This window comes from Schistocerca gregaria, chromosome 8, assembly GCF_023897955.1.
Source record: "Schistocerca gregaria isolate iqSchGreg1 chromosome 8, iqSchGreg1.2, whole genome shotgun sequence".
Classification (NCBI taxonomy): domain Eukaryota; kingdom Metazoa; phylum Arthropoda; class Insecta; order Orthoptera; family Acrididae; genus Schistocerca; species Schistocerca gregaria.
In genome coordinates, this window is record NC_064927.1 from 498,673,518 (window position 1) to 498,700,695 (window position 27,178).

Consider the following 27,178-nt stretch of genomic DNA (forward strand, 5'->3'; position numbering starts at 1 on the left):
GAGGGCCAACACCCGGCATCATGGTGTGGGGAGCGATCTCCTACACTGGCCGTAGACCTCTGGTGATTGTCGAGGGGACACTGAATAGTGCACGGTACATCCAAACCGTCATCGAACCCATCGTTCTACCATTCCTAGACCGGCAAGGGAACTTGCTGTTCCAACAGGACAATGCACGTCCGCATGTATCCCGTGCCACCCAACGTGCTCTAGAAGGTGTAAGTCAACTACCATGGCCAGCAAGATCTCCGGATCTGTCCCCCATTGAGCATGTTTGGGACTGGATGAAGCGTCGTCTCACGCGGTCTGCACGTCCAGCACGAACGCTGGTCCAACTGAGGCACCAGGTGGAAATGGCATGGCAAGCCGTTCCAAAGGACTACATCCAGCATCTCTACGATCATCTCCATGGGAGAATAGCAGCCTGCATTGCTGCGAAAGGTGGATATACACTGTACTAGTGCCGACATTGTGCATGCTCTGTTGCCTGTGTCTATGTGCCTATGGTTCTGTCAGTGTGATCATGTGATGTATCTGACCCCAGGTATGTGTCAAAGTTTCCCCTTCCTGGGACAATGAATTCGCGGTGTTCTTATTTCAATTGCCAGGAGTGTATTTACAAATGTATTACATTGAACATAATGAAAGTAACTTTTCTTACGTGTTTCACCCCTTTTTCTTCCGATTTCTGCCCAAATTAACTCCTTTTGTATTTAGTTTTTCAAGGTGGCATCATTAATATTTCACAAAACATGCTATTCGGATACCAACGCGATACGCTGCTTATCATATGAGGTAGAGAAGCGGTCAGCCGACATTTCTGGTGAATATTTCATTAATAATTACATAATTAGATCGTAAGAATTGGCTTCTCCACTGCTGTCCGTGTGCACGAAACAAATATATTGCCCCCCCCCCCCCCCCCGTTTTTCCTTTTCCTCCATCATCCGACCAAACCGTCAAACCGTTACGACGTGCGAGCCAGACTCCCCCGGAAGCACGCGAGCACAGAGCCCTCAGCGTCGTTGCGTTGCCCGCACCCTGGCAAAACGGTCTGCTAGAATGTCTGCACTGTCCGGATGGCGGGCGGCGGGTGTGGCCTCGCTGCAGCTTCGATGCAGGGACGTTGCGGGAGACTCCCGCAGCCAGGAGAACCTCGCTTCACGTCCAGCACTGTCGGCGCGACACGACGCTGCCCTGTCGGCCGGAAGATGCGAGCAACGACACGGAGCTGTGGAGCCTGCGGTTCGCCACATGGAGCACGGTCTACATCTACGTGGTCACTCTGCAATTCACACTTCAGTGCCTGGCAGAGGGTACATCGAACCATTTTCATACTACTTCTCTACCATTCCACTCTCGAATGGCGCGTCAGAAAAAAGAACACCTAAATCTTTCCGTTGAAGCTCTGATTTCTCTTATTTTATTATGATGATCATTTCTCCCTACGTAGGTGCGTCTCAACAAAATATTTCCGCATTCGGAAGAGAAAGTTGGTGATTGAAATTTCGTAAATAGATCTCGCCGCAAAGAAAACCGCCTTTGTTTCAGTGACTGCCACCCCAACTCGCGTATCATATCAGTGACACTCTCACCCCAATTGCGCGATAACACGAAACGAGCTGCCCTTCTTTGCACTTTTTCGGTGTCCTCCGTCAGTCCTACCTGGTAAGGATTCCACACCGCGCAGCAGTATTCCAGCAGACGACGGACAAGTGTAATGTAGGCTGTCTCTTTAGTGGGTTTGTCGCGTCTACTAAGTGTTCTGCCAACAAAGCGCAGTCTTTGTTTCGCCTTCCCCACAACATTATCTATGTGGTCTTTCCAATTGAAGTTGCTCGTAATTGTAACTCCTAGGTATTCAGTCGAATTGACAGCCGTTAGATTTGTGCGGTTTATCGTATACCCCAAATTTATCGGATTTCTTTTAGTACCCATGTGGATGACCTCGCACTATTCTTTGTTTAGTGCCAATTGCCACTTTTTGCGCCATACAGAAATTCTCTTTAGACCGTTTAGTAATTGGAATTGATCGTCTGATGATTTTACTAAACGGTAAATTACAGCGTCATCTGCAAACACTATAAGGGGGCTGCTCTGGATTATCATCTAGATCATTTATGTAAATCAGGAACACCAGAAAGCCTATGACACTACCTTGCGGAACGCCAGATACCACTTCTGTTCTACTCGATGATTTAACGTCTATCACTACGAACTGTGAACTCTCTGAGACGAGATCACGAATCCAGTCACACAACTGAGGCGACACTCCGTATGCACGCAATTTGATTAATAGTCGCTTGTGAGGAACGGTATCAAAAGCCTTCTGGGAATCTAGGAATATGGAATCGATCTGAGATCCCTTGTCGACGGCACTCATTACTTCATAGGAATAAAGAGATAGCTGTGTTGCACAAGAACTATATGTTCTGAATCCGTGTTGGTTATGTATCAATAAGTCGTCGTCTTCAAGGTGATTCATAATGTTCGAGTACAGTATATGCTCCAATCTCCTACTGCAAATTGATGTCAGAGTTATGGGTCTGTAATTCAATGGGTTACTCCTGTTGCGTTTCTTGAGTATTGGTGTGACGTTGCTCGGTAAATCGCTCGCAACGATACCGATAAGACTGTGCGAAACCACGAAGAGGATATCGACGTTTTTGGTGACTGGTCGCAAGAAAAGAAAATGGCTAACATTGGTTGGAAGTACTCTGCAATATCCACTGTACAGTGCTTCAAAATAACTAAGTCATGTACGTGTAGATTGTGCTGAAAAACTCACGCATAGCAGTAATAAGTGCGCGAAGTCATTTTTCGCGCAAAGCGAGAAACTCAAGTTACTGGGACATTATTATTGATATCATGGTACTGTCATGTTCAACAGATAATTATTAAGATCATTGGATCCATCTGATGACCAAGGAAATGTTTGAAACGGTCAGTGGTAACAGACAATAAATACTGTCGCAAAACATACTTTCTCATAGAACTGTGAAACCCTCAAAATGTCATCTACTGAGGAAACAGCCTTCTTCTCTGTGTCGGTAAGTTTAGTTCTTCTCGGTCAGTCGACTTCAGAGGGCAAAGTATGCTGCCACGACACCACGTACATTATGTCTGGGTACCACAAACAGATTTTCCCTCAGCGGTCGGTGGGAGTCTCCAAGCTCTGATGGAACAGTAGAAGAAAGAAATAATTCAAGTAGCAAAAACCAACTGACGGCTTAGAACACTGTCAAAGATTTTATAATTCGATGGGAAAGTAAAAAGTAGTGCATTAGGACAAAGTCAACTGTAAGCACAGTCAAGCTGCGTGTATCCCGCAAGTTATCGACTGTACTGAGTTACACACATAACCAGACACTAAGACTTCATATTTACGTCTAGAACATGTTGTCATAGAAGAAAGTTAAAAATAGCTCAGATATCGCGCTTCCAATCGAGGCTTTATGGAGGATTCCTTTGGCAGATGTCAGTCCTGAATATCCCCTCCCAAACATCCGTACAGTGAAGGTCCCCGCACACCCTGTTCCATGTCGCCTCGTCACAGCTGGACAGGCTCTGCAATGGGACAGAGCTTCAGCCTTCACGATAGAGAATGAAAAGTGTGTGTACAGTCATATAAAAATATTACTCAGGAATTGGGATCTGTGCATGAGGTACTTGTACGAGAATGGTCACATCATCTTGACCAACTACTTCACATTCTAGTCCGCGTATAAAAGTACGGCGATAGAAATGAAAGCACCAGTCCGATACTTGCAAAATTTCCGTAGATCTTTTCACATAACTGGATCTACTACCATCTCTAAAAATTATGTTGAGGCTAAGAGAACATTATGTTCATGTCTTCCTCAAAGATTGAGAATTTTCGAAATATTTTTGCTAGAAGTTTCCTCTTTCTTTTAAGTCACATTGAAAGAGGATGTGTTTGTTGAACCTAAAATCCAAAAAATAACGTTCGACTCCGTCTGAACGAAAATAACTATGATAGTCATGCTTGAATATCATTGCAGGCTGTTTGTATTCAATTATTAGGCAGCATAAAGGACCCAAACTATATTTCTGTGAAAGGTTTATACACGAAATGAAATAGCAGTAAATCACACTTACTTTGGTATACTCCCATTTCGTGCGTCTCTGAATGCATATATAATGAAAATTGCCTGTTTATACGGAATATTGCCAGTTTGACTATCTTCGCACGTTGAAGACACGAGCGATAGACTGTCTCTAGTTTCCAGAGGTTGGATGATTGAGGAAAGTGTGGGCAAGCTGGAAGGTAACCAGTCTGGTCGGCTCGGGTCGAGTATTGTGTGAGTGCTTGATAGAGACTGCGCGTGGCTACCGTTACTGGAACTTTTCATGTGGAGATGGCAACACAGTTTATCCAGTGGATGTGAACTTTTGAGTTTATCCCCATCTTGCGTAGTCTGAGACAGGTCGAGTCACTGGAATGAGGAAAACAGGCGCACAATAGAGACAGGTTACGCTGGCAGCTGTAGAACGAGGGATGACAGCAGTACTCCAAGACAGTAGACATTGTTCCATCTAAAAGGACAACAGCGCGAGAAGACCGTAGGACTGTTCGAATCGTTCTGGCGAATAGACAAATGACATCACCTGAAGTCCGAGCAAAGGTTACAGCTGCTGTGTCACACCGAAACGTGGGGAACAGACTGCTGGAAGGTGGGTTGAGATGTCGACTGACATGAGACCTTGACAGCCGACACCGTACGAGTACGACGGACAACAGGCACTTGCATTCTGTACACCCAGAGACAAGTGGGACAGTGAGTGACGTCTGTGGTGCTCAGAGATGAGTCTCGCCTCTGTTTGTGGCACTCATGCTGGCCCCAGCGTGTCCCTAAGTAGACGTCCTGGTGAATCATTACAGGAAGCAGCGGCGGTAGAGATCCATACTGCTCTAGTTCCTGCAGTCATGCCGGCCGGTGTGACCGAGCGGTTCTAGGCGCTACAGTCTGGAACCGCGCGGCCGCTGCGGTCGCAGGTTCAAATCCTGCCTCCGGCATGGCTGTGTGTGATGTCCTAAGGTTAGTTAGGTTTAAGTAGTTCTAAGTTTTAGGGGACTGATGACCTCAGGTGTCCCATAGTGCTCAGAGCCATCTGAACCAGCAGTCACAGTGTGGGGAACAGCTCGATATGACAGCAGGATGAGTTGGTAATTTTGAGCGGACGTTGAATGGTCGCCAGCGTGTGGCGAGAACGGCAAACCCTGACGTCACACGCCCGATGACAAGGGTACTAAATGATGTATTTCAGTGAGATAACGCAACACCGCGCACTGCAGTTCACGCTACAGACGCTTTGAGGTATGCACTGAACCTTAACTGGCCTACGTGGTCCCTGGTTCTGTCACTCATGGACGATCCGTGGGGTGGGATGCGATGGGAACACACGTACTTTCATATCAGCCTGCAGCCAGCAGTTTCCATCAACGGGCACAGCACAATCGTAGAACAAAAGCACGCGGCTCTCCTGCGAACAATCACTTGTCGAGAACAGCGTTCGATGTCGTTCACGATATAAAGAGGTGTACGTACTGCTACGTAGAGAGGAGACAATGTTGCCATCAGACTGAAGGTTCGACTGAACACCACTCGCCGTTTTCCTGCTGGACGTGGGATGCACTGGCCGTTTGCCAAACTTCGAACTGACTTAGCCAGCTAGTTACAGGGGTTCGTGCCATTTAAGGTGGGATCCCAACCGCAGCGGAACTTAAGCGATTTCCACATCCACTAACTCTTCCAGACGTGAAAAGAGTGGTGAGCGACATGTAAAAATTCTAGTACTGATGGGGAGGTGGCGCAGTGGTTAGCACATTGGCCTAGCATTCGGGAGCATGACGGTTTAAACCCGTGTCCGGCCCTTGTGATTTACGTTCTCCGTGAGTTTCCTAAAATCGCTTATGGCAAATGTGGGGGTGGTTTCTTCGAAAGGGCACGGCCGACTTCTTTCCCCATCCTCCCTAAGCCGAGCTTGTGATCCGTCTCTAATGACATCGTTGTCGGCGGGACGTCGAATACTAATCACCTCCCCTCCTCCCAGCACTGGTTAGAGGCAGAACCAGATACTTCTGAAGTCGTAGTCTGGCAATTAACCACAGCAAAAACAGACATAATGTCTTTTGGGACAACAGCAATCAGTGAAATTATAATGTTACTTAAAAACCGTCTTGATTGCAAATATTTTTATTCATATGACCGGTTTCGGTTCATTCAGAACCATCTTCAGATCTGATATTTCAGTTACAGGAGTAACCCGTCCAAATCCAGCAGTTTTCACATGCTACGTCACATGACGTCACATGACGTAGCATGTGAAAACTGCTGGATTTGGACGGGTTACTCCTGTAACTGAAATATCAGATCTGAAGATGGTTCTGAATGAACCGAAACCGGTCATATGAATAAAAATATTTGCAATCAAGACGGTTTTTAAGTAACATTATAATTAACCACAGAGCTGCCGAGCCATACTTGGGAGACACCAGTGTGTGTGTGTGTGTGTGTGTGTGTGTGTGTGTGTGTGTGTGTGTGTGTGTAGAACACTTCTAGCGCAGCCCTGCATGGCACAAATGCCTCACTAACCGCTTTATCTTGAGACCTGCACTCGCGCACCGATAAAGACGTGACGTTGGCTGCTTACGTAGCGCTCTCACGCAACCGTTTCCCAATGTCAACACGCGACCAGTTGCGCTGAACATGATGGCCGTGCACGCCATCCATTTAGGAACGGTCTCTCCACACGTATATCACACGCAAGATAAACTCCAGACAGCTTTGTGTGGGCGAGTGACGCATTCCACGTAGTACGGCTTACATACTGGCAGCGCTGGGTACCAATCCTGACCTGGCACGCTCTTTTCATTTGTTACACGCACTTATGAGGGCATAAAATCCGTGAGTGGGTGGTGGAATAATTACATGTCTTACACATCTGACAGCCGATGCTGGGTGGATCTTCTCATCTCATAACGCATTTTGTTCCGAATAGTCAGTATAACAAATAAATTTAGTATTATTATTATGAGGGTAAAATTACTATAGGAAAAATAATGGAGTGTTTCAAAAAGTATGTAATCAAGGCAATAAGGGAGGAAACGATGTGTAGTACCGAAGCCATCCTAGGCGAAGATGAGCTACTTTATTGGCGAGGGGGGGGGGGGGGGGGAATCAGTATCATAAGAGGAGAGCTTATAGAAAAAGGTGGAAATTAATGTTGGAGGTTTGCGTAATGAGAGGGATCACATTGTCCTAGATAGTCAAATAAACAGTGTTGGCTTGGCAGCTATGTTAGGTAATGAAAATGCATCAGGTATGCAACTGAATAAAATGAATTTGTGCCATGAGAAGGAGAATGAGTGTGTGACATGGAAGACATTGAACTGTATGAAGTTGGTACTACTGTGGAAGGCGATGTTAATGATGTCAAGGCAGTGGTGCCTGTTTTTAGTGTTGTTATGGCTGGAGATGTGGTCGAAGGTGCATGTTTTACCAGCGGAAATGATCACAGTGATGAGCAGGCTGGAGGACCTTCCTCCTTAAATAATTTTTGTTAAGTGAAAAATTTAAATTTGGTGATATTCCGCAAGGTTGCTTCTCAAATCCATTGCAGTAGTAACTCTCTGCGTCAACAGATGTCAATACTGCGGTCGCTTGCAAAATGCCCGACATCGATGGTAGTATTAGACAGCATTCTGTGGTAGAGCTGTTGAATGCAGATGAAGCGGCCATACGCACTCATACAAGACGAAAAAATGTGTACAAGTGATACAACAGTGCATACGAGCACTGCAAGACGATGGGTTCGTCGCTCTAACGAAGCGGAAGGATGAACGCCTTTGGCTAACGAATCTCGGGGCGGCAGGTCTGCGACTGCAGTGACTGCAGACAACACTCTGTGAGTCGACGGCATCATTCGTGGCCATCACAGGGTGACTGCAGATATTTGTGTCGCGTTACCTCCCCCAGTAAACGAAGTGTGATGATTATTCAACAGTCGGGATACTCAGTGGTTTGTGCAACTTTAGTACCAAGAATCTTAACCGATCAGAATAAAGAGACAAGAAAAACAATTGCCTTCCAGCACTAGCTGCTGTTGCGTTTGGAGGGAGAGGAGTTTCTGAAAAAAGTTCTGACTGGAGACGAAACATTGGTTAATTTTTTTGAACCAGAATCAAACACTCAGGCTGCCGAATGGTATCACAGAAACTCCCGAAAGCAGAAAAAGTTCAAACTGTGCGATTGGCTGGCAAAGTTATGGCCACAGTATTTAGGGATGCAGAAAGCTGTGATTATGGTTGATTTTTTGGAGCAAATACGCACAATAAATTCCGTCCGATACGTCAGAACCCTCAGATAGATTCAAGCTCGTCTTCAGCGAGCTCACCCAGCAAAAGCTATGGCAGGTGACAATGCACGACCAAACACCAGCCGTCACGTCACGGAAGAGACTGTGAGAACTGGAAGGGGAGTCTCGCCTCATCCCCCGTGCAGCCCTGACCTTTGCGCCATCAGAACTCCACCTGTTCAAGTCGCTAAAAGAAGCTCGTTGTGAGATTCACTTTGCTGATGAAGAGGCCATTAATGGCTTCGGAAGCAGGACCGTGCGTTTTATCACACTGGAACACATGCCTTTGTTTTTAACTGGGCAAATGGACGGCGATTATACTGAGAAATCCTAAATTAACCGTCGACGTTTTGGTTTCCAAGATATTTAGTTCGATTTTAAATTCATGACTAATAAAAAAAGAAACGAGGCATTACTTTTTGACTGTCCCCTGTATTATTATTACTAAATGTAGCCAGGGTGGATAAGTTTAGGAACTGTGACTGTGTGTGGAGTAATCATTTGTATTTTCTGCTGCCCGCCACATTTACTTATCTTATGTTTAATTCACCACACTACCACGTGTACAGAGCATGATTCGCTCATCATCAGCCGTTATTCATACAAATGTTACTTAAATACAAAATAGAAATAGTTATTAATAGCCGGCCAGAGTGGCCGTGAGGTTCTAGGCGCTAGAATCTGGAACCGAGCGACCGCTGCGGCCGCAGTTTCGAATCCTGCCTCGGGCATGGATGTGTGTGATGTCCTTAGGTTAGTTAGGTTTAAGTAGTTCTAAGTTCTAGGGGACTGATGACCTCAGAAGTCAAGTCCCATAGCGCTCAGAGCCATTTGAACCATTTAGTTATTAATAAATAAGTTCACATTATGTTACGAGATAGGCTTCTACATGAAATATGGTGAAGAGGTGCTTGCCGTATGACTATTTCAGTGAGCCAGTTACTTAAGACACTGGGTTTTGTGGAGAAACCTTCTCCTTCGTGCTCCGCCGCCTGGGTGGGACTTGAATCGAACGCCCCGACGACTCAGTGTCATCCGCGACAGCCATTTACCACCCCTCCCACACTGACCGCAGAAGCAGAAAACAGTTGCCGCAACAGACACGACGCGAATCACGCATTGCGCAAGTATTATCTATCCCCCATGACTTTAGGCGTTTGTTCTAACTTGACCTCTGCCAAAACTGTCTTCCTGTGTTTCGTGTAAATTTTTTCCCATTACTGACAAAGAGCATGTGTCTCTTCCAAATATGGTTCCTCATATATAGTGGACAAGTGTAGCGGTATTTCAAGTCTCTCTTCAGAATTTGCCATCATCGTTTGTTTTCTCTCCCTTTTGATAATTTCATCCCACTCTTCCTGTATTTCAAGAGCGAAATTTTCACTTAAGTCTTCCTCACATATTCACCCTTTTTGACTGTCTCCTGTATTATTATTACTAACTGTAGCCAGGGTGGATAGGTTTAGGAACTGTGACTGTGAGGAATAATCATTTGTATTTTCTGCTGCCCGCCACATTTACTTATCTTATGTTTAATTCACCACACTACCATGTGTACAGAGCATGATTCGCTGATCATCAGCCGTTATTCATACAGACGTTACTTAAATACAAAATGGAAATAGTTATTAATAAATAAGTCCACGTTATGTTATGAGATAGGCATCTGCATGAAATATGGTAAACGCAGTGGAGGAAGCCCTGGTGCTCAAAGACTGGTGCATCGCAACCAAGGCGACGTTGGAAAAGGGAGAAACCAGTCACGCATCATCTTTCAGCGACTTGTGTATTTAGAACATGCCAACAATGGATAATTCTTCACAGACCTGTCCATCAGTGACTGTTTTTAGGCTTTGCAAGAAGCACACCCCCGACGAAACTCACATCTTCATCATTCTGGAATGGCTGTCACACCTTCGTCCCATCAAGCAAAGGACGAGGAAATGGTGACAGGAACCATATCAAGAAAACAAAGGACGGACTGCAGGGAAGTGAGGGGTTGGATAAAATTTGTTAGTCGAAAGAACCTGCAGGACTGAGAGCATCCGTTCAGTGTGAACCGGGCGTTGTCGTGAAGCAAGAAACCCGCTCAGACAGGTTGCCACAGAGAGCTCCATTTTGATATCCCGCTGTCACTTCGTCACGTGATTTCAATAGTACGGTTCTATGGCAGTTTGCCACATGTAGGACCATAACCCGTTAGCGCCATACCAAGGTAGTCCCAAAAATATTCAGCATCCTCTGGCTCAACTCTGGTTTCCTGTGGTGGTGAATCCAATTGTCCCAACTGCTCGCTCTGCCCATCTGTTTTGCGGTTCTAGTGTAACACCAGCCACTCGCTCATGGCAATTAGGCGACTGAAGAAGTGATGTGGATTGGCCTGACACTGTTGCCAACTGTACCGTTGCTGCCTCGGTCCTGCGGGCTTTTAGAAAGGCTGTGAGCTGCGGCGCAACCCAGCAAAACAATGTCGCCCACACTAGTCTGTATGGGCTGGGGGTGTGGAGTATTAAAAACTTCGGAAGACGTATGGCAACGTGTAAGCAGCCATAAAAAATCTTCACTTCCGACCCTGTTAAGAACTTGGATACCACTGACTTTTAAAAATATTTTCTTGAACCATATTTTTTTCTTTTTTTCTTTTCCCTGAGAGCTTAGAGGGATCGGGGGTGGGGGTGGCAGCCCCCCCCCCCATGCCTTCAGGTATAGGAGCCCTTGGAACCCAGCAGGCGGCTGGCTCTGCCCTGTTATAAATACACAAGACGCTGAAAGCTGATGTGTGACTGGTTTCCCCTTTTTCCAACGTCGCCTCTGTTGCGATACACCAGTCTTTCAGCACCATGGCTTCCTCCACTGTCTTTGTGATTTCCTGTTCTTCGCGGAGCGATGGTTCGCCTCTTGCTTCTCCGCCACTAACACTTGTTTGACAGCAATGGAATCGTGTGCACCACCTACCATCCGTACCATACGATGGTACACTGTTGCCCAACAGTGATGTTCTTACTTTTATGTTTTCATCCTCTTTAAAAGCAAAGAGAAAAGATGAGGTGGTAGTAGCCCAGCGTAGAGCCTGTGCCTACCGTCAGGTATTTTTGACTTTCAGATGTTAAAAGACAGAGCAGTTTTTGTTCTTGTACGAGTTGTTGGAAGAAAGGTTTCGCTCAGTGAGTGAACGAGTGAGAACCGCCATTTTTTAGCGACTAATTACAGACCGCCATTGTGTGTATTTTCTATGTGCATCGAACAGAAATATAGTAGTGTTTTATTAACAGAATATTTGTGAGAGTTATTATTATTTCAAGTAGTAATGCAATAAGAAGAACGGAAGCCCACATGTGTACTTCGGAAAATTTACGAAGATCCGAATATAACAACACGGCCACAGTCAAGGAGACGGCGATCGGACATAATATTAATAATTGGTACGCATAAAATATTATGAAGACGATTTATTTATATAAATATAAACTAAAATGATTCCTTTCCCGTTACAGGCAATGCCTAGCTTATCGTGCTTGTCCTTCATGCTAAAGAATTAATCTCTTTAATTCATCTATTTTTAAAAAGTCACACATTCCAACATTTTATTATCATTCATTCCCTATCCTATTATATTATGATTTTATTATATTATAAAGTGGCGACAAGTGACAGGCACGATACGTAGTGGGCAAAACTGTGAGTACTAGTATTGTTAGGAAAATGAATATACATGTATGTTAACAATTTCTTTATGTTCCATGTACGCTGATGATGTGACGGAGACGGTGATGTGATACTGAAACGAAATAATAAATAAATTAGAAGGAAGAGGACGACAATACCAAGAACATACAACAAAGCACAATAGAGGACGTAACAGTTACAAGACAACAATCAGGTAGGACCGCGCAATGCATATAGAAAATGCGTTCCCAGTAAGCATATTAGAAAACCCAAGCACCTATTTCCTAAAATACAGAACCTAAAGCTTCAGAGATTAACGCTATTGTATTCGAGTAGAGACAATGACATTTCTTTATTAGTACTGAAAATATATTGACCGAACAACAACTGAGATTACAATTACATACAGCTGTATATGCATTTTTAGCGTGAGAAGTACCAGGAAAGTGAAATCTAAAGAGAGAAAATACTGATTTTGATAACTGTAGTGCCTTAAGAGTTTCTATAATGGAGAGTCAAAACAGTAAGGAAATGTCATTCGAAAATCAAAATGCCAATGTAGTGGATGTGCATTTACAAAACGCAACAATGAGTGGTTTAGAACCGTTAAGCGGTGATTATTTGGATGCTGGGCGCAACATGCCATTGTTGCATTCGACGCCCGTGAATACAGAACATTTCATTACCAGCAATACTTTGATTACAATAGACGAAATTAATGAAAACTCAAGGCAGGAGAATATTTTAAATGAACGTCGTACGCGTAGTACAGACGCAGATGCTGACAGGCGTAGGCCGGAAATGAATAGAGAAGATATGCAAGCATTATTTCGAGCTTTAACAGAAACTATACAAACTAACATGAACACAATTAATTCAAAAATGTCGAGTTTAGACATAATACAAGCAGATATGACTAACATGAAAGCAGACATGACTAACATGAAAGCAGACATGACTAACATGAAAGCAGACATGACCACAGTAAAGTCCGAGATCGCGAAGGTAAATACAAACATGACGCACATTTCAGGCGAGGTACAAAGTTTGCGCACAGAACTCAATAACATGGATACGAAGTTCACACAGCAGATTTCGCAAATCTCCATGGAGGTGGATAGGAAAATTAATGAACAAGCGCAAATTTCAGTTCATGATATGGGTGAGAAATTAAAAGGCATAATGAGAGAAAATTTTGAGACACTAACACACACATATCGACAGGAGCTATCCGGTATTAGAGAAACCCAAGAGAATTTACAGGCAATGCAAAAGAATACGCAGGTTAACTTAGACAATGTACAATCAGAAGTAGCGAAACTACATTCTTTCTGTGACGACTTGCCAGAAAATGTAGAGAAAATCACAGTGGAGATAGGGTTACTCAAGTTAGAACACAAGAGAATCAACTCAGACATTGTGCTGCTTTACGAAACGGTAAAGAGTAATACAAAGGACGAAAACACAACGTTCGCAGAAAAATGCGTACGTGAACAGCGCACTTACGTGGAAGCGGTAAAGGAAGTAATGGGGGAAAAGGAAGAAGAAATCTTAAAACGCATAGAACAGGACATCAGACAGGTAGAACAAAGGTTAAGGGACGAAATAGTTAGCAAACAAAGTACGGTAATATCATCGCCGGGGGCGGTAAGCGGAGCGCTAAACAGCCATCCGCCAGTGGGAGGAATCAGTGGCGCGGACAACAATGCCCAACCCACGCCGCGCGACCGCATGTCGACGCACGACGCGAGCAACGGGCAAAATTTTTGTGAAACAAATATACCGTCACTGCAGGGAAATGCTGTTCCGCCCTCCTGGACAGCGTTGTTAATGGATGAGAGCTTAATAAAACATCGACAGTTTCCCGTATTCTCAAATGAGAAAAAGCGAACGCACCCGGTACTGTTTGTCTGAGCCTTCAGAAATGTACTGCCGAGGACTTGGACAGAAACTCAAAAGATCAAATACGTAGTAGGACATACCGAAGGTGATGCCCTTTTGTGGGCTACGGAGATGTCAGAACTTTGCGAGACATATGATCAGTTTGAGAATGCATTTTTAGATAAATACTGGTCTACAGCTATCCAGGAGAGGTTAAGACGAGAGGTATTTAACCCAGTACCATATCATTCAAAATTCGGGGGGCTAAGAAACTATTTTGAAACATATCTAAACAAGACCAGTTACTGGAATAATCCGATCTCTCATTTAGATGTATTGAAAATCTTAAAGAACAAGTTACCTGCAAATGTTAGGGAAAAATTAGTAACTGTTCCCGAATATGACCTTGAGTATTTTCTTTCAGTGCTCGACTCAATAGATCAGATTCATGAGGATGGGCAAGCCATGCCTAGTTATCGTAACGGTAATGAACACTACCCACACGGAAAGAACAACTATGGTAACGGCAATGGATTTGGAAACTATAGTGGTCGTGTGCGTATGAATGAATGGCATCCGTATGCACCGCCGCGTCACAACGGCAATCCGTACAATCGGCCTACCCACCAGCCACAGGGTGACAGAGGGTGCGAAAATAAGTATCAGCCCCATAGGTACGGCAATGGCCGAGACATTAGGAATCCGAGGGAAAAACTTTGACAGCAGGCGACAAGGAAATGCAAATTACCAGGATCGGAATATGCAACACAGGTATCCGAGAGAGAACAGGCAGCCAGTACAATCAAATCGAAACAACCGGGACACGAACTGGCGAACACCCAAACATACAGTGAACATAGTAGAAATGACGGCAGAGAATGAATCCATACTTTTACCATCCCCAAGCAATAGTAATCGAGCGTGACTAGAGGAAGGAGGTAATGAACTGTCAATGTGCCACAGTACTAATATGAGCGACATAAACACTAACACGAACAGGGACGGAAAGGAGGAAGTAGAAACTGAAACAAACCTACACATACAGCACATCCGGAATCTATTTTTAAGGTATGATAAGGACACAGAAATGAAAGAAGACCTGTTTACTCAGAAGAAAGGAACAACACCCAAGGTAAGTGAAATTATTCAAGCAATAATAAAGGTAAAAGTGCGAAACATAGATGTACCCGTTGTTTTGGATACTGGCGCGTCGACAAGCCTCATGTCTACTATCTTGTTCAAAGAGATAGCGAGGGAAGTAAGTGTACCCACGCTACCCGTGGAGAACTGTAAGATCGTAACGGCAATGGGAAGTAAATCTAAGGTTATAAAATTACAGGCCAGCATACCCATTAGCATATGTGGTGTAACTTTGCAGTGTACTTTCTTGTTGATAGACAAACTGATAGTGAACTGTATACTTGGTATGGAGGTGTTCAGAAGGTATGGGGTAAAAATAGATATCGGCAGCGGAGAATGTCAATTTCATGTAGGAGAGCGCACACTGACAGTGGACTTAATAAAAACTACAACGACGAATCAGGGTAGGCAGATACCCGATATTGATGTTAAACTTAGCTACCCTCAAGTCTTAATAGCAAGGGAGACGGAATTTGATGACCCTGGCGGTGAGATCCTAGATGAGCAAACAGTAGATAGTAAAATAAGTCAATCCACTTGTCTTAACAATGAACAGCGAAGTGAACTGGCAAAATTACTCTTCAAATATCATAACATTTTTCGTAAACAACCCAGTGTTATTAGGGATACGAATATAAAATGGAAGTGTGCCCGCATGAAACCTATTGTAGAACGTCATATGACATTCCTTGGGCAAAGAAAGACGCAGTAAGACAAGAAATAGAGCGTATGATTAGGTGGAAGGTGATTGAAACATCGCACTCGGCTTACTGCAGTCCGATTCTCGCAGTTGGTAAAACTGACGGAACGGTGCGGCTGGTGTTAGACGCGAGAGAAATAAACAAAATCATCGTTCCTATAAGAACAAGGCCAGAGAATCTAGAATAGCAGTTATTAAAGTTTCATGGCGTTAAGTATTTAACATCCCTCGATTTGAAAGCTTCGTACTGGCAAATTTTGTTGCATGAAGAGAGTAGAAAGTATACAGCTTTCATAAATGCCGGGAGGAGTTACCAATTTAGGGTGCTGCCTTTCGGATTAAACGTGAGCGCTGGTGTATTTATTGAAGCATTAGACAAAGTACTTGACCGGAGTTGCTTAGCCAGGTTACACTCTACGTTGACGATTTATTAATTGCAACTCAAACATGGGATGAACATGTAAGTATTCTGGAAAAGGTTTTTCAAAAATTCGATGAATACAATGTCACAGTTAACTTTAGAAAGTCTGAATTCGGAAAGGACAAAATAAAATTTTTAGGGCATATTATTTCACCAGAAGGGATCTTACCCGACCCAGGTAAATTAGATGCGATACGAAATTTCCCAACACCCTACAATAAGAGACAATTAAAAGGTTTTCTAGGAATGGTCTCGTTTTTCAGGGAATTTCTGCCACAAAAATTGTTGAACAGTAGCTCGCTGTTAAACCTACTGCGTAAAAATCACAGTTGGCTGTGGACTAAAGAGTGTGAAAGTGATTTTCAACGCATTAAGCAGGCACTGATTAATGCACCTATCCTTAAACACCCGGATATGGAGTTGGACTTTTGTTTAAGCACTGATGCTTGTTATCAGGGGCTTGATGCGTGTCTGTTTCAAATAATAACAAAAGATGGTAAGGAAGAAATCAATGTAATAAGTTTTGCGAGTAGAACTCTTACAGAATGTGAAAGATCGTATTCTGTAACTGAACTGGAATTGTTGGCAGTTATTTGGTCCTTTCGTAAATTTCAATATTACCTTTGGGGAAAACATACTAAAGTTTACTGTGATCATCAAGCTTTGTCCTTTCTTCTGACATGTAAGTTGTTACATAAGAGAATAGCGAGGTGGTGCATGTACCTACAGGAGTTTGATTTTGAGGTTGTGTACATAAAAGGGGAACAGAATGTTTTGGCAGATGCACTATCACGATTACCACAAGGCCTCCCCGATTATCACGACTTAGAGGAACAAACATCTGATTTCAAAGTACTTTTAATAAATGATGGAACTTTTAAACCATATTATATCAATATGTGCAAAAACATGCAACGTCTACAGGAAGAAGACCCGAGATGGAGCAAGGTAAGAAGATATTTGCAGTCCGGAACACACGAACAGTTAAAGCAGTATTACATTATACATAATAGCGTCCTCTTTCACAGAAGAGATCGGCGAATGGATAAGTGGTGTGTGTGCATACCTCAGGAATATGTGGACAACTTAATTCAGCACACGCACCGTTCGTGGGGACATTATGGAGTGCTAAAGTGTGCTGCAAAAATTGCAACATATTGTTATTTCCCTAATATGAGGCGACGTATAGAGCAAGTAATCAGACGATGTGCGGTGTGTCAGAAGGTCAAACATCAAAATAGGACATGTCTTAATGTACTACACCCAATAATACCAAAACAACCAAGGGACCTTGTATCTATTGACGCCGCAGGACATTATCCCCAAGCCCGCGGCGGGGTTAAATACACCGTAGCCGTGTATGACGTTTTTAATAAGTATCTCCACCCGTACGCAGTCAAAACGGTTAGGTCTGGACCAATTATAAGACGGATTCTGGAAGACTACATACCATGTATTGGGAAACCACAAGCGGTTCTAACTGATAATGCTTCAAATTTTACAGGTGACCAATGGAAATCATTTTTAAAATCACAAAACATACGTCATATTTTAGTATCCAAGTTCCACCCGGAAGCAAGTCCTGTCACTTGTCGCCACTTTATAATATAATAAAATGACAATATAATAGGATAGGGAATGAATGATAATAAAAGGTTGGAATGTGTGGCTTTTTTAAAATGGATAAATTAAAGAGATTAATTCTTTAGCATGAAGGACAAGCACAATAAGCTAGGCATTGCCTGTAACGGGAAAGGAATCATTTTAGTTTATATTTATATAAATAAATCGTCTTCATAGTATTTTATGCGTACCAATTATTAATATTATGTCCGATCGCCGTCTCCTTGACTGTGGCCGTGTTGTTATATTCGGATCTTCGTAAATTTTCCGAAGTACACATGTGGGCTTCCGTTCTTCTTATTGCATTACTACTTGAAATAATAATAACTCTCACAAATATTCTGTTAATAAAACACTACTATATTTCTGGTCGATGCACATAGAAAATACACACAATGGCGGTCTGCAATTACTCGCTAAAAAATGGCGGTTCTCACTCGTTCACTCACTGAGCGAAACCTTTCTTCCAACAACTCGTACAAGAACAAAAACTGCTCTGTCTTTTAACGTCCGAAAGTCAAAAATACCTGACGGTAGGCACAGGCTCTACGCTGGGCTACTACCACCTCATCTTTTCTCTTTGCTTTTAAAGAGGATGAAAACATAAAAGTAAGAAACGCAAAAGGTATATCACATATAGGAGCCCTTGGAACCCAGCAGGCGGCTGGCTCTGCCCTGTTATAAATACACAAGACGCTGAAAGCTGATGTGTGACTGGTTTCCCCTTTTTCCAACGTCGCCTCTGTTGCGATACACCAGTCTTTCAGCACCATGGCTTCCTCCACTGTCTTTGCGATTTCCTGTTCTTCGCGGAGCGATGGTTCGCCTCTTGCTTCTCCGCCACTAACACTTGTTTGACAGCAATGGAATCGTGTGCACCACCTACCATCCGTACCATACGATGGTACACTGTTGCCCAACAGTGATGTCGCTTCAGCATGGACTGTTGCAGTGCCGCTCCCCTTAAAACGCAGAATTGTAATCCTTTCGCGACACTCCTTTTCATCAGATGATGCTGAGGGAGTTAAAGCAGGAAATGATACATTTTACTATTTGGGCAGTAAAATAACTGACGATGGCCAAAGTAGAGAGGATATAATGTCAGATTCGCAAAGGGAGGAAAAGCGTTTCTGAGGAAGAGAAATTTGTTGACATGGAATGTAGTTGTAAGGGTTAGGAAGCCTTCTATGAAGGTATTTGCAATGCAGGTTCGTATATTACTATGACGAACACCTTAAATTGGAGAGCATACACAGAAAATGCCGTGGTGAAGGATACCCACTTACTGCGTTCTATTCGCAGGTCACTTAGAAAATGTAAGATGTCTTCTAAAGAGACAGCGTACACTATGCTTGTCCGTCCTCTCTTAGAATACCGTTGCGTGGTGTGCGTTCCATAGCAGATAGGACTAACGGAGTACATCGATAAAGTTTACAGAAGGGCAGAATGTCTTGCAGTATCGCGTAATAAGGAAGAGTGTCACTGAAATGATACAGGATTTGTGGTGGATATCGTTAAAACAAAAGCGTTTTTCGTTGCGACGGAATCTTCTCACGAAATTTCAGTCAACAACTTTCCCCTCCGAATGCGAAAATATTTTCTTGACACCGACCTACATAGGGAGAAACGGTCACCAGAATAAAATAAGGGGCATCAGAGCTCGCGCGGATAGATGTAGGTGTTCGTTTTCTCTGCGCGCTATACCAGACTGGAATAACGTAGGAATGCGAAGTTGGCTCGATTAATCCTCTGCCAGGCATTTAAATGTCATTTGCAGAGTATCTGTGTAGATACAGATGTATGGAAGTGGAAGGTGGACGATAAACAGTTTCGACAACAGGAGAATAGAGGTTTTTGAAATGCAGTGGTAGGGAATAATGATGAATATTAAATGGTTTGATCCCAGAACGAGCGAGGAGATACTGAACACAACTGGTGAAACAAGAAATTTGTGGAACAACTTGACCAAAGCAAGGTATCGGTCGATTACACACGTTGCAAGACTGCAAGACATCAATGGCTCACGAATTTAGTATTGGAGAGGAGGGGGGGAAGACACAAAGGGAATGCAGTGAGCAGATTCGGAAAGATGTTCGTTGCAGTAGTTATTCGGAGGCGAAGAGGCTTGTACAGGACAGAATAGCCCTCACACAACTCGAGGACAAGGGTGATTGTCGATGGAGGAATAAGTCCCTTTACGGATAGGCGACTCAACAACCACTTGGAGTTATCCAGCGGACAGTGTTATACAAATTTTTTATATTAAAATATAGTAAATTTTTAAAAAAGTATTGGGCAAAGTTTCGCCATAGAGGCTACATTGTTGCAGTGTGTGTGTGTGTGTGTGTGTGTGTGTGTGTGTGAGAGAGAGAGAGAGAGAGAGAGAGAGAGAGAGAGAGAGAGAGAAGAACAACAATCAGGATTAATGGCATCTTCAACTTTTGTGGTCCGGTGTTCCTCAGTTGCGTGTAATATTACTCTATATAGATAGTTTTTACTTATGGACCGTCTGACAGCAACTGAATAAAACGCAATTTTAGTGCCATATGCGTTTCGCCTTTATTTTCTGCAAGGCATCATCAGTGGCATGGAATATGTACATATGTTAGCTATTTAATTTAAATTTTTGTCACTCTGCCTATAGTTTATAAACAGTTCTGGTGGTTAGTATTTCCTATTAAGTTATAATGTTTTGAACTGTACTTATAGGCTGCATGAACAATTTCTTACATATTGCTCTCCTGCTGCATTTTTTATGTTCTTCTTCTTCTTACGAATGCCAATTTTCGGTTTTATTCCCCAACATACCACATAGCCAAACACCTCCAAAAGTTAGTTACAAAACATTATGAAGTAGAAAACAACAGAACCCTGATAAACACAGGAAACCTAATAGAAAACATACAGAACATACAGGTACCACACACAACATCGCTGATTTCATTCGACATAGAAAATATGTATATCTCCATCCCTATCACAGAAACAATAGAAAGCATAGAGCAAAATCTCTCATCCCACAGAAACCTCACCACAGACCCAAGATGCAAGACTGACAACTGAACAAAACTACTTTCAGTTTGAGAAAGAATATTATCTACAAAGTGATGGATTGCCCATGGGATCCCCCATATCAGGAACACTAGCAAACATTTTCATCAGTCAACTAGAAAATCAGATATTTGAAAAGATAACCACAAATTAAAGTTTCAAAATCATATATTGGTACAGATACGTGGATGACATCATTTGTCTGGTAGATGAGCGAAGTGAAAAACTAGATGAACTCCATTTGGAAATAAACAAAGCTCATCAGAGCATAAAATTCACACTTGAAAAAGAAACTCAAATAATCTTTCTTGACATTGCAATAAAAAAAGAAAATGGCAAACATACATTTAACATCTTTAGCAAACCAACAGACACAATAATATATTCCACAACCAACCACCCCACAGCCAGAAAGCTGCAGCAGTAAGACACATGTTATATGGATTAAACAGAATCCCACTCCGCAAGAGAAACTATGAACAAGAAATGAGTACAATCATACAAATAGCTAGGAACAACGGGTATGACACACATGTGGTACACTGGCTCAATCAAAAAATAAAAACATAAATACAAAAGAAACACAACATTTCCAGAATACAAAAGAACTCACAAGCGGAAAACTTACAAACACACTCAACAAGCACACACAGTGACAACACCACATAGAAGAGAACCAGATAGTACACCATGACCTACACACATAACCTAATACACAGGGTTGCAAACATCCTAAAGAGACAGGGCTTCAAAATCGCACATAAGCCTGGGCAAATCCTCCAATCACACCTAAGCCAGTCAGCTACCAAGAGGGACAAATTTCAACAATCAGGAATATGTAAACTTGAATGTCAAAGTTGTGATGCAATATACATAGGCATGACATGCAGGAATTTTGAAAGAAGATACAAAGAACATATCAGATGTTGGAAGTATGAAACAAATAATTCCACATTTGCAGAACATTTAAAACACCATAACCATCATCCTACAAACATGGAACAAAAAAAGAAAATAATGAGAATAAGCAACCATGGGAAACATCTTATACAAACTTCCACATCCAGAAAGCCATAGCAGAAAACAAACATGAAAAAAATACCACACCAAAATACACAAACAAACACAAACACACAAGCCGAACAAAAAAGAACAACAACAAAACAAAAAAACCACACCATAACACACACACACACACACACACACACACACACACACACACACACACACACACACACATACACGAACAGATCACAGATACTTTAACAATTACACTCGAAAGTTTGGCGATAACATTCGATCTTTGGTGACAAAATTTGACAGTCGGCAACAGAAACCAAAACATTGCATTGAAACAAGCTTTCAGTTGATAGTGTTGTGGAATGTGGGGAAAAAAACAAAAAATGGGATTCAGAAGAAGAAGAAGAAGAAGAAGAAGAAGAAGAAGAAGAACAATACCAAAAATGCAACAGGAGAGTATTATGTAAGAAATTGTTCATGCAACCTTTTAAGTACAGTTCAAAACATTACTACTTAATGGGAAACATCAACCACCAGAACTGTTTATAACGTATAGGCACAGTGACAAAAATGTAAATTAAACAGACGCTCCATAAGTAAAAATTATCAATATACCGTAGGATTAATGGATTCATGTCAGCTTCGTCCATTGTTAGCACACTGAACCAACTGACAGATGGAGAAGGTACGTTCCTGGCAGGTGGTACACGCTACGTCAGTCGCGTGCACTTTGGGCCACTGTGTGCTGGTGAGACTGGAGAGTTGCCCTCTGACCGACTCACCCCGGTGTCGACGAGCGCCTGGACGTCCTCCTTGAAGCGGTGGAAGGAGTCGCAGGCGACGTCTGCGTTGCTGCCGTCGGCCACCCACTCAGGGTGCTGGTGCGTCCACCGGTCCCAGATGTTCTCGCCCTTGCCTGGACACACGACCACACGGACGCGGTCAGCACTGCGCCAGCTACAGGCAGTGGTAGAGGTCATAAGGTCACGACAGAAATTCTAACATGAAACCAACACTGGGGAGGAAGTCTGATGGAGCCGACGAACCACCAAACTGGAGAGATTAAGAACAATATGTCAATAGCCTTGTAGTCATTTTTGTATATTTTTTGCCCTCTTCCATTTGTAAAAAGGGATACCCAGTTTCTTGTTGGACCAGTAGTACTTCCCCCAGATCTTAAGCTTCTGTCTCCAACATAAACCACCCTTCACATTGTATGTTTGTTTAGCATGCTTCTAATCTACTGTCTTTGTCTCTGATTTTCCTCATTCACTCTGTTTTACTTTTCAAATCTCTTAGAGTGAATTGTAGTTTCCTAATACCTTGCTGCAATTCAGATTGCTCTTACCATCTCGTTACTTCGCTTCTGTTCTATTGGTCATTGTCTTTTTGGCGTTTTGATTTTATGTCCAATGCATGAACTATGTTTCTTACAGAATGTCTTTATTACCACTTCGATTTCCTTGCAGACCAGTATACAAGTTATATTGGGGTATATATTGGAGTTCCTGTCACAATTTTCACAAAATCATCAAATCTGTCAAGTTTCACTAAATTTCACAAAAATAGTACAAAATCATCAAAATATCACCAAAAACACGTTTTTACCAAAACGTCAGATTTTAATAAAAAAACTCAAATATTTACATTACGAACAACAATAGTCGTCTTTTTTTGACATTTGAACCGTTTTTTTGGAACATTTTGTGACACGACAGCCTACTGTAACGAGTAGAAACACTTAGTCACAAACTCGAGACCGCGGACGCACAGAGGGGTGGCTAAGATTGAATCAGATTCGCGTTGACAGCTGGAATCACCTTGACAGGAGCACGTGGATGGCCAATTTCATACTATGCTCCACAGATGGGATTGTCTCCGGAATTCCACAGGCCGCTAAGGTGAGTGGGATAAACCTGTCCAGCAGGCAGGTTAATGGATGCTCGTATATCACGGCTGCTTTTCAAGTCCAGTGCAAAATTAAAGCTGTGAGTTAAAGGGAATAAGCTGTAGCCAATCAGATGGACGGCTTCCGGAATGGGAACTGCACTAGTCAGTTGGGCGAAGATGTTCGGCGCTCGGGAAACGCGAGTGGAGAGGGGCACAGAGCAGTTCTGGTCGAGACCCAAAGGGGGCAGTTCGGCTGGAGACGCAAAAGGGTACAGTTCGGATTGAGACGCAAAAAGCGGACAGTGGATCTTTAGGCAGCTAGGAAGTGAAACGACTTAGAAAATTTCGCCTTGTGTAGTATCGCAGGACTTAGTCTCTGAGCAGTGAGCAGCTGCGCGCCTGGAGTGAATTTCGATATGTGCTCGAGTGTAACTAACTCTAAATACGACAACATTCGCTCTTAGTTTTCTTTCTGAATAAACATTACTCTAACCAAATCGCAACTGTGTGACTAAATCATTTATGGGCCGTTAATTTAGTTCCAGATATTATATTAACTGTGTATTTGGCAACTTGCCATCAGCCAGACAATTTAACTGTCACAAGTGTCTAATTTAGGGGGTGTAATGCGACATGTGCGGTTCAACCACTAGACGAGTTTGAGCCAAGACATTTAGACGAAGAGGAACTACATGTGAGCCAGAACATTTATGGGAAGTTAGCTCGCAAAGCATATCACGATATTAATAAATGATGAATCATATCCGTCACTGAAGGGGCAGCAAGCTCATTTGAAGCAGAACAGATGGACAATTACGAGCGTGAAGACGTACCTTCGATATTCGAATTAGTTACTAAGCTATCGTAAGTTACAAGAAATAAATGATTCCTGAACTGTAAAAGTGAATATGTCGGTAACGCATTATGTGATTGCAACAAACTAGACGTCTATGGACCCACCTCATAGAACTGTATCGGATTGTGACAGCATATTTACTGAAATTATTCAAATATTTAAATGAGAGGCTGAAAAGTGGACTTCTTGCAATTAAAAATAGTTTTTCTTGTCAAGTACATAGAAAAACATTAAAGGTAGCGGCAGTACCGTAAACTTTAGATAGATGTGAAATTATGTAATGTATAATTGAAATTGTTTGTTAATATTTGCACTTATAAATCCAAAAAAGGAGGAAATTATTGTTTGTAATTAATCAATGGCAGGTAAAAGAAACTGACATCTGGTTAATATTTCATGTGAATTGACGTATCATATTTATATAAAAGGTAAAAATTAAGAATATTAAGAATTTTCATGTTTAGTGGTTTCAATGATTTCAGTGGTGCTGACTGAGGTTTTCGGGGTGAACAGCGTGTAGTCTATGTTTGTACGCTGTTGGATGTGGTCAGGCTGTTTTAGTCTGTGTTTCGAGAAAGTTTTATCTGATGAGTGGGAAATAGTGCCATATTCACATGTGCAAATTATTCGGAGTTCCTACTTTTAGCTATAGAAATTCTTTGGCACCTAGGAGATGTGTTTTTTTTTGTTTGGGCGTGGGAGGGGGTTTGCGTGTGATGCAAGCTGCCCTTAGACAGTTGCAGTGTGCAACCATTGTGGAATTTATAGTTTGAGATCATGCGGAGCTCTAACGATTTTCTAAATGTAGCTCACATAATTAATTGCGGTTTATTCAACCACCTCCAAGATCTTAAGAAACTCAGTCAGACTCTGAAATTAATTTATTGTGAACTGTGACTTTCGATTTTTCTTTGTTCTTATTGGAAATACACTCGAATTTGTGAAACTTTAAACAATATATGAGCGTGTATGTGATTTTTGCATTCAAATCATGCCTGCACTTATATTACATCATTTCATGTAACACTGTGTGCATAGCAACGAATGTCAGTTGGCACCCCATTGATGAAATGTAACCAAATTTGTAAGTCCAATGCCATTTACAGAGACTCATTAAACTGTTTGTGCTATGTCATGTGTGTGTCTAAATCTTTTCGTGCAGTAGTACTTGGTGGCTCGGAAATAATATGGAACTTGTGAACAGTTTAGAACTCTGATTTTCAGCGAGATGATGAAAGAGAGTGTATTTTATATCATCGTCCATACCACATGCTCATTCCCATATAACCCATACAGTCATATTTTTCACTGTTTTTTCAAACATGTTTATCATTTTTTCAAGTATTATTACTATTTCTTGAGAATTTTCACTATTAACTTAGAATGTTTGTTTCACTTGTCTAAACATTTTCCAAATATGTTCCACAGGATTCAGGGAAATCAGCCCCTCATTGCCACATTTTTGACTTTAAAATATGGATATAAAAATGGAAAAACCCAGTACAAAATGATATATTTTCACTCCAGTGCTGCGGAGTGTGTGCTGATATGAAACTTTCTAGCAGATTAAAACTGTGTGCCAGAAGGAGACTCGACCTCAGGACCTTCACCTTTCATGGGTAAGATCGCTACCATCTGAGCTACCCAAGTATATCACACAACCTGTCCTCAAAGCTTCAATATTGCCAGTACCTCTGCTGCCAGTACCTGAAGCTTAGAGGACGAGTTGTTAGTAATGCTTGGATAGATCAGATGGTAGAGCACTTGCCTGCAAAATGCAAGGGCCTCAGTTTGAGTATCGGTCTGCCCCACAGTTTTCAATCATTTATTTCCTTACAATTTTAACTGAAAATATCATTTCAATATCAATGTGTCAAATAAAAGGTTTGGAGGAGTTACACAATTCTAACAATAATAATACCTTATAGGGCATATCAAAAGTGTTCTTTGATAATTCTATATAAATGTTAAATAGCACATGTATATTCTATATTGAGAATTAAGATAATAGAATTTTTCAAATTTTTGTTGCTGTTTTGAGTTTAAATCATAATTATGATGGTTGTGAATATTGCTTAACAATCAAAGACCATAAAAATGATTTTTTCTTGGGGAAGACAAATATATCAAATGTGAATTTTATAATAATTAAAGCTATACAAAATCAAAAATCTATTTATGAATTATTTAATTATATTATTCAATTTGGTTATGTATGTATATACGTATTTTCAAAAATGTATCTCTTATCATCATTAGGTCCAGATGTATTTCCATAATAATCTCAACAGATAAAATAATATATTTATTACATATATTCATAGTCCTTTATTGTTCAGTATTATTAAACAAACAATATTTATAATTTTGTAAGCTTATTTTATTTTTTTCATCATATATATGAACTCCTTTTGCCTTCTCTCAAAAACATCAAAAATTTTGTAACCATATATTTTTGATCTTTAACTACAAAATTCCTCCATTAATTTTCCATTACATTTATCTTTTATTTAACAAATACTTATTATTTCTTGAGGAATGTTGTAAACAT

At 41.9% G+C, this 27,178-nt stretch overlaps 1 protein-coding gene across 4 annotated transcripts in view; it reads right to left on the reverse strand.

Annotated features, from left to right (window-relative positions):
• Positions 1–27,178, reverse strand: part of LOC126285345 (myrosinase 1-like) — a 502,449-nt gene that overhangs the window by 213,926 nt on the left and 261,345 nt on the right. For all 4 annotated transcript variants that reach the window (XM_049984661.1, XM_049984663.1, XM_049984664.1 and 1 more), the window contains one exon: positions 22,664–22,797. In XM_049984661.1, the coding sequence (XP_049840618.1) occupies positions 22,664–22,797 (134 nt within the window). The remainder of the gene's footprint in view (positions 1–22,663; positions 22,798–27,178) is intronic.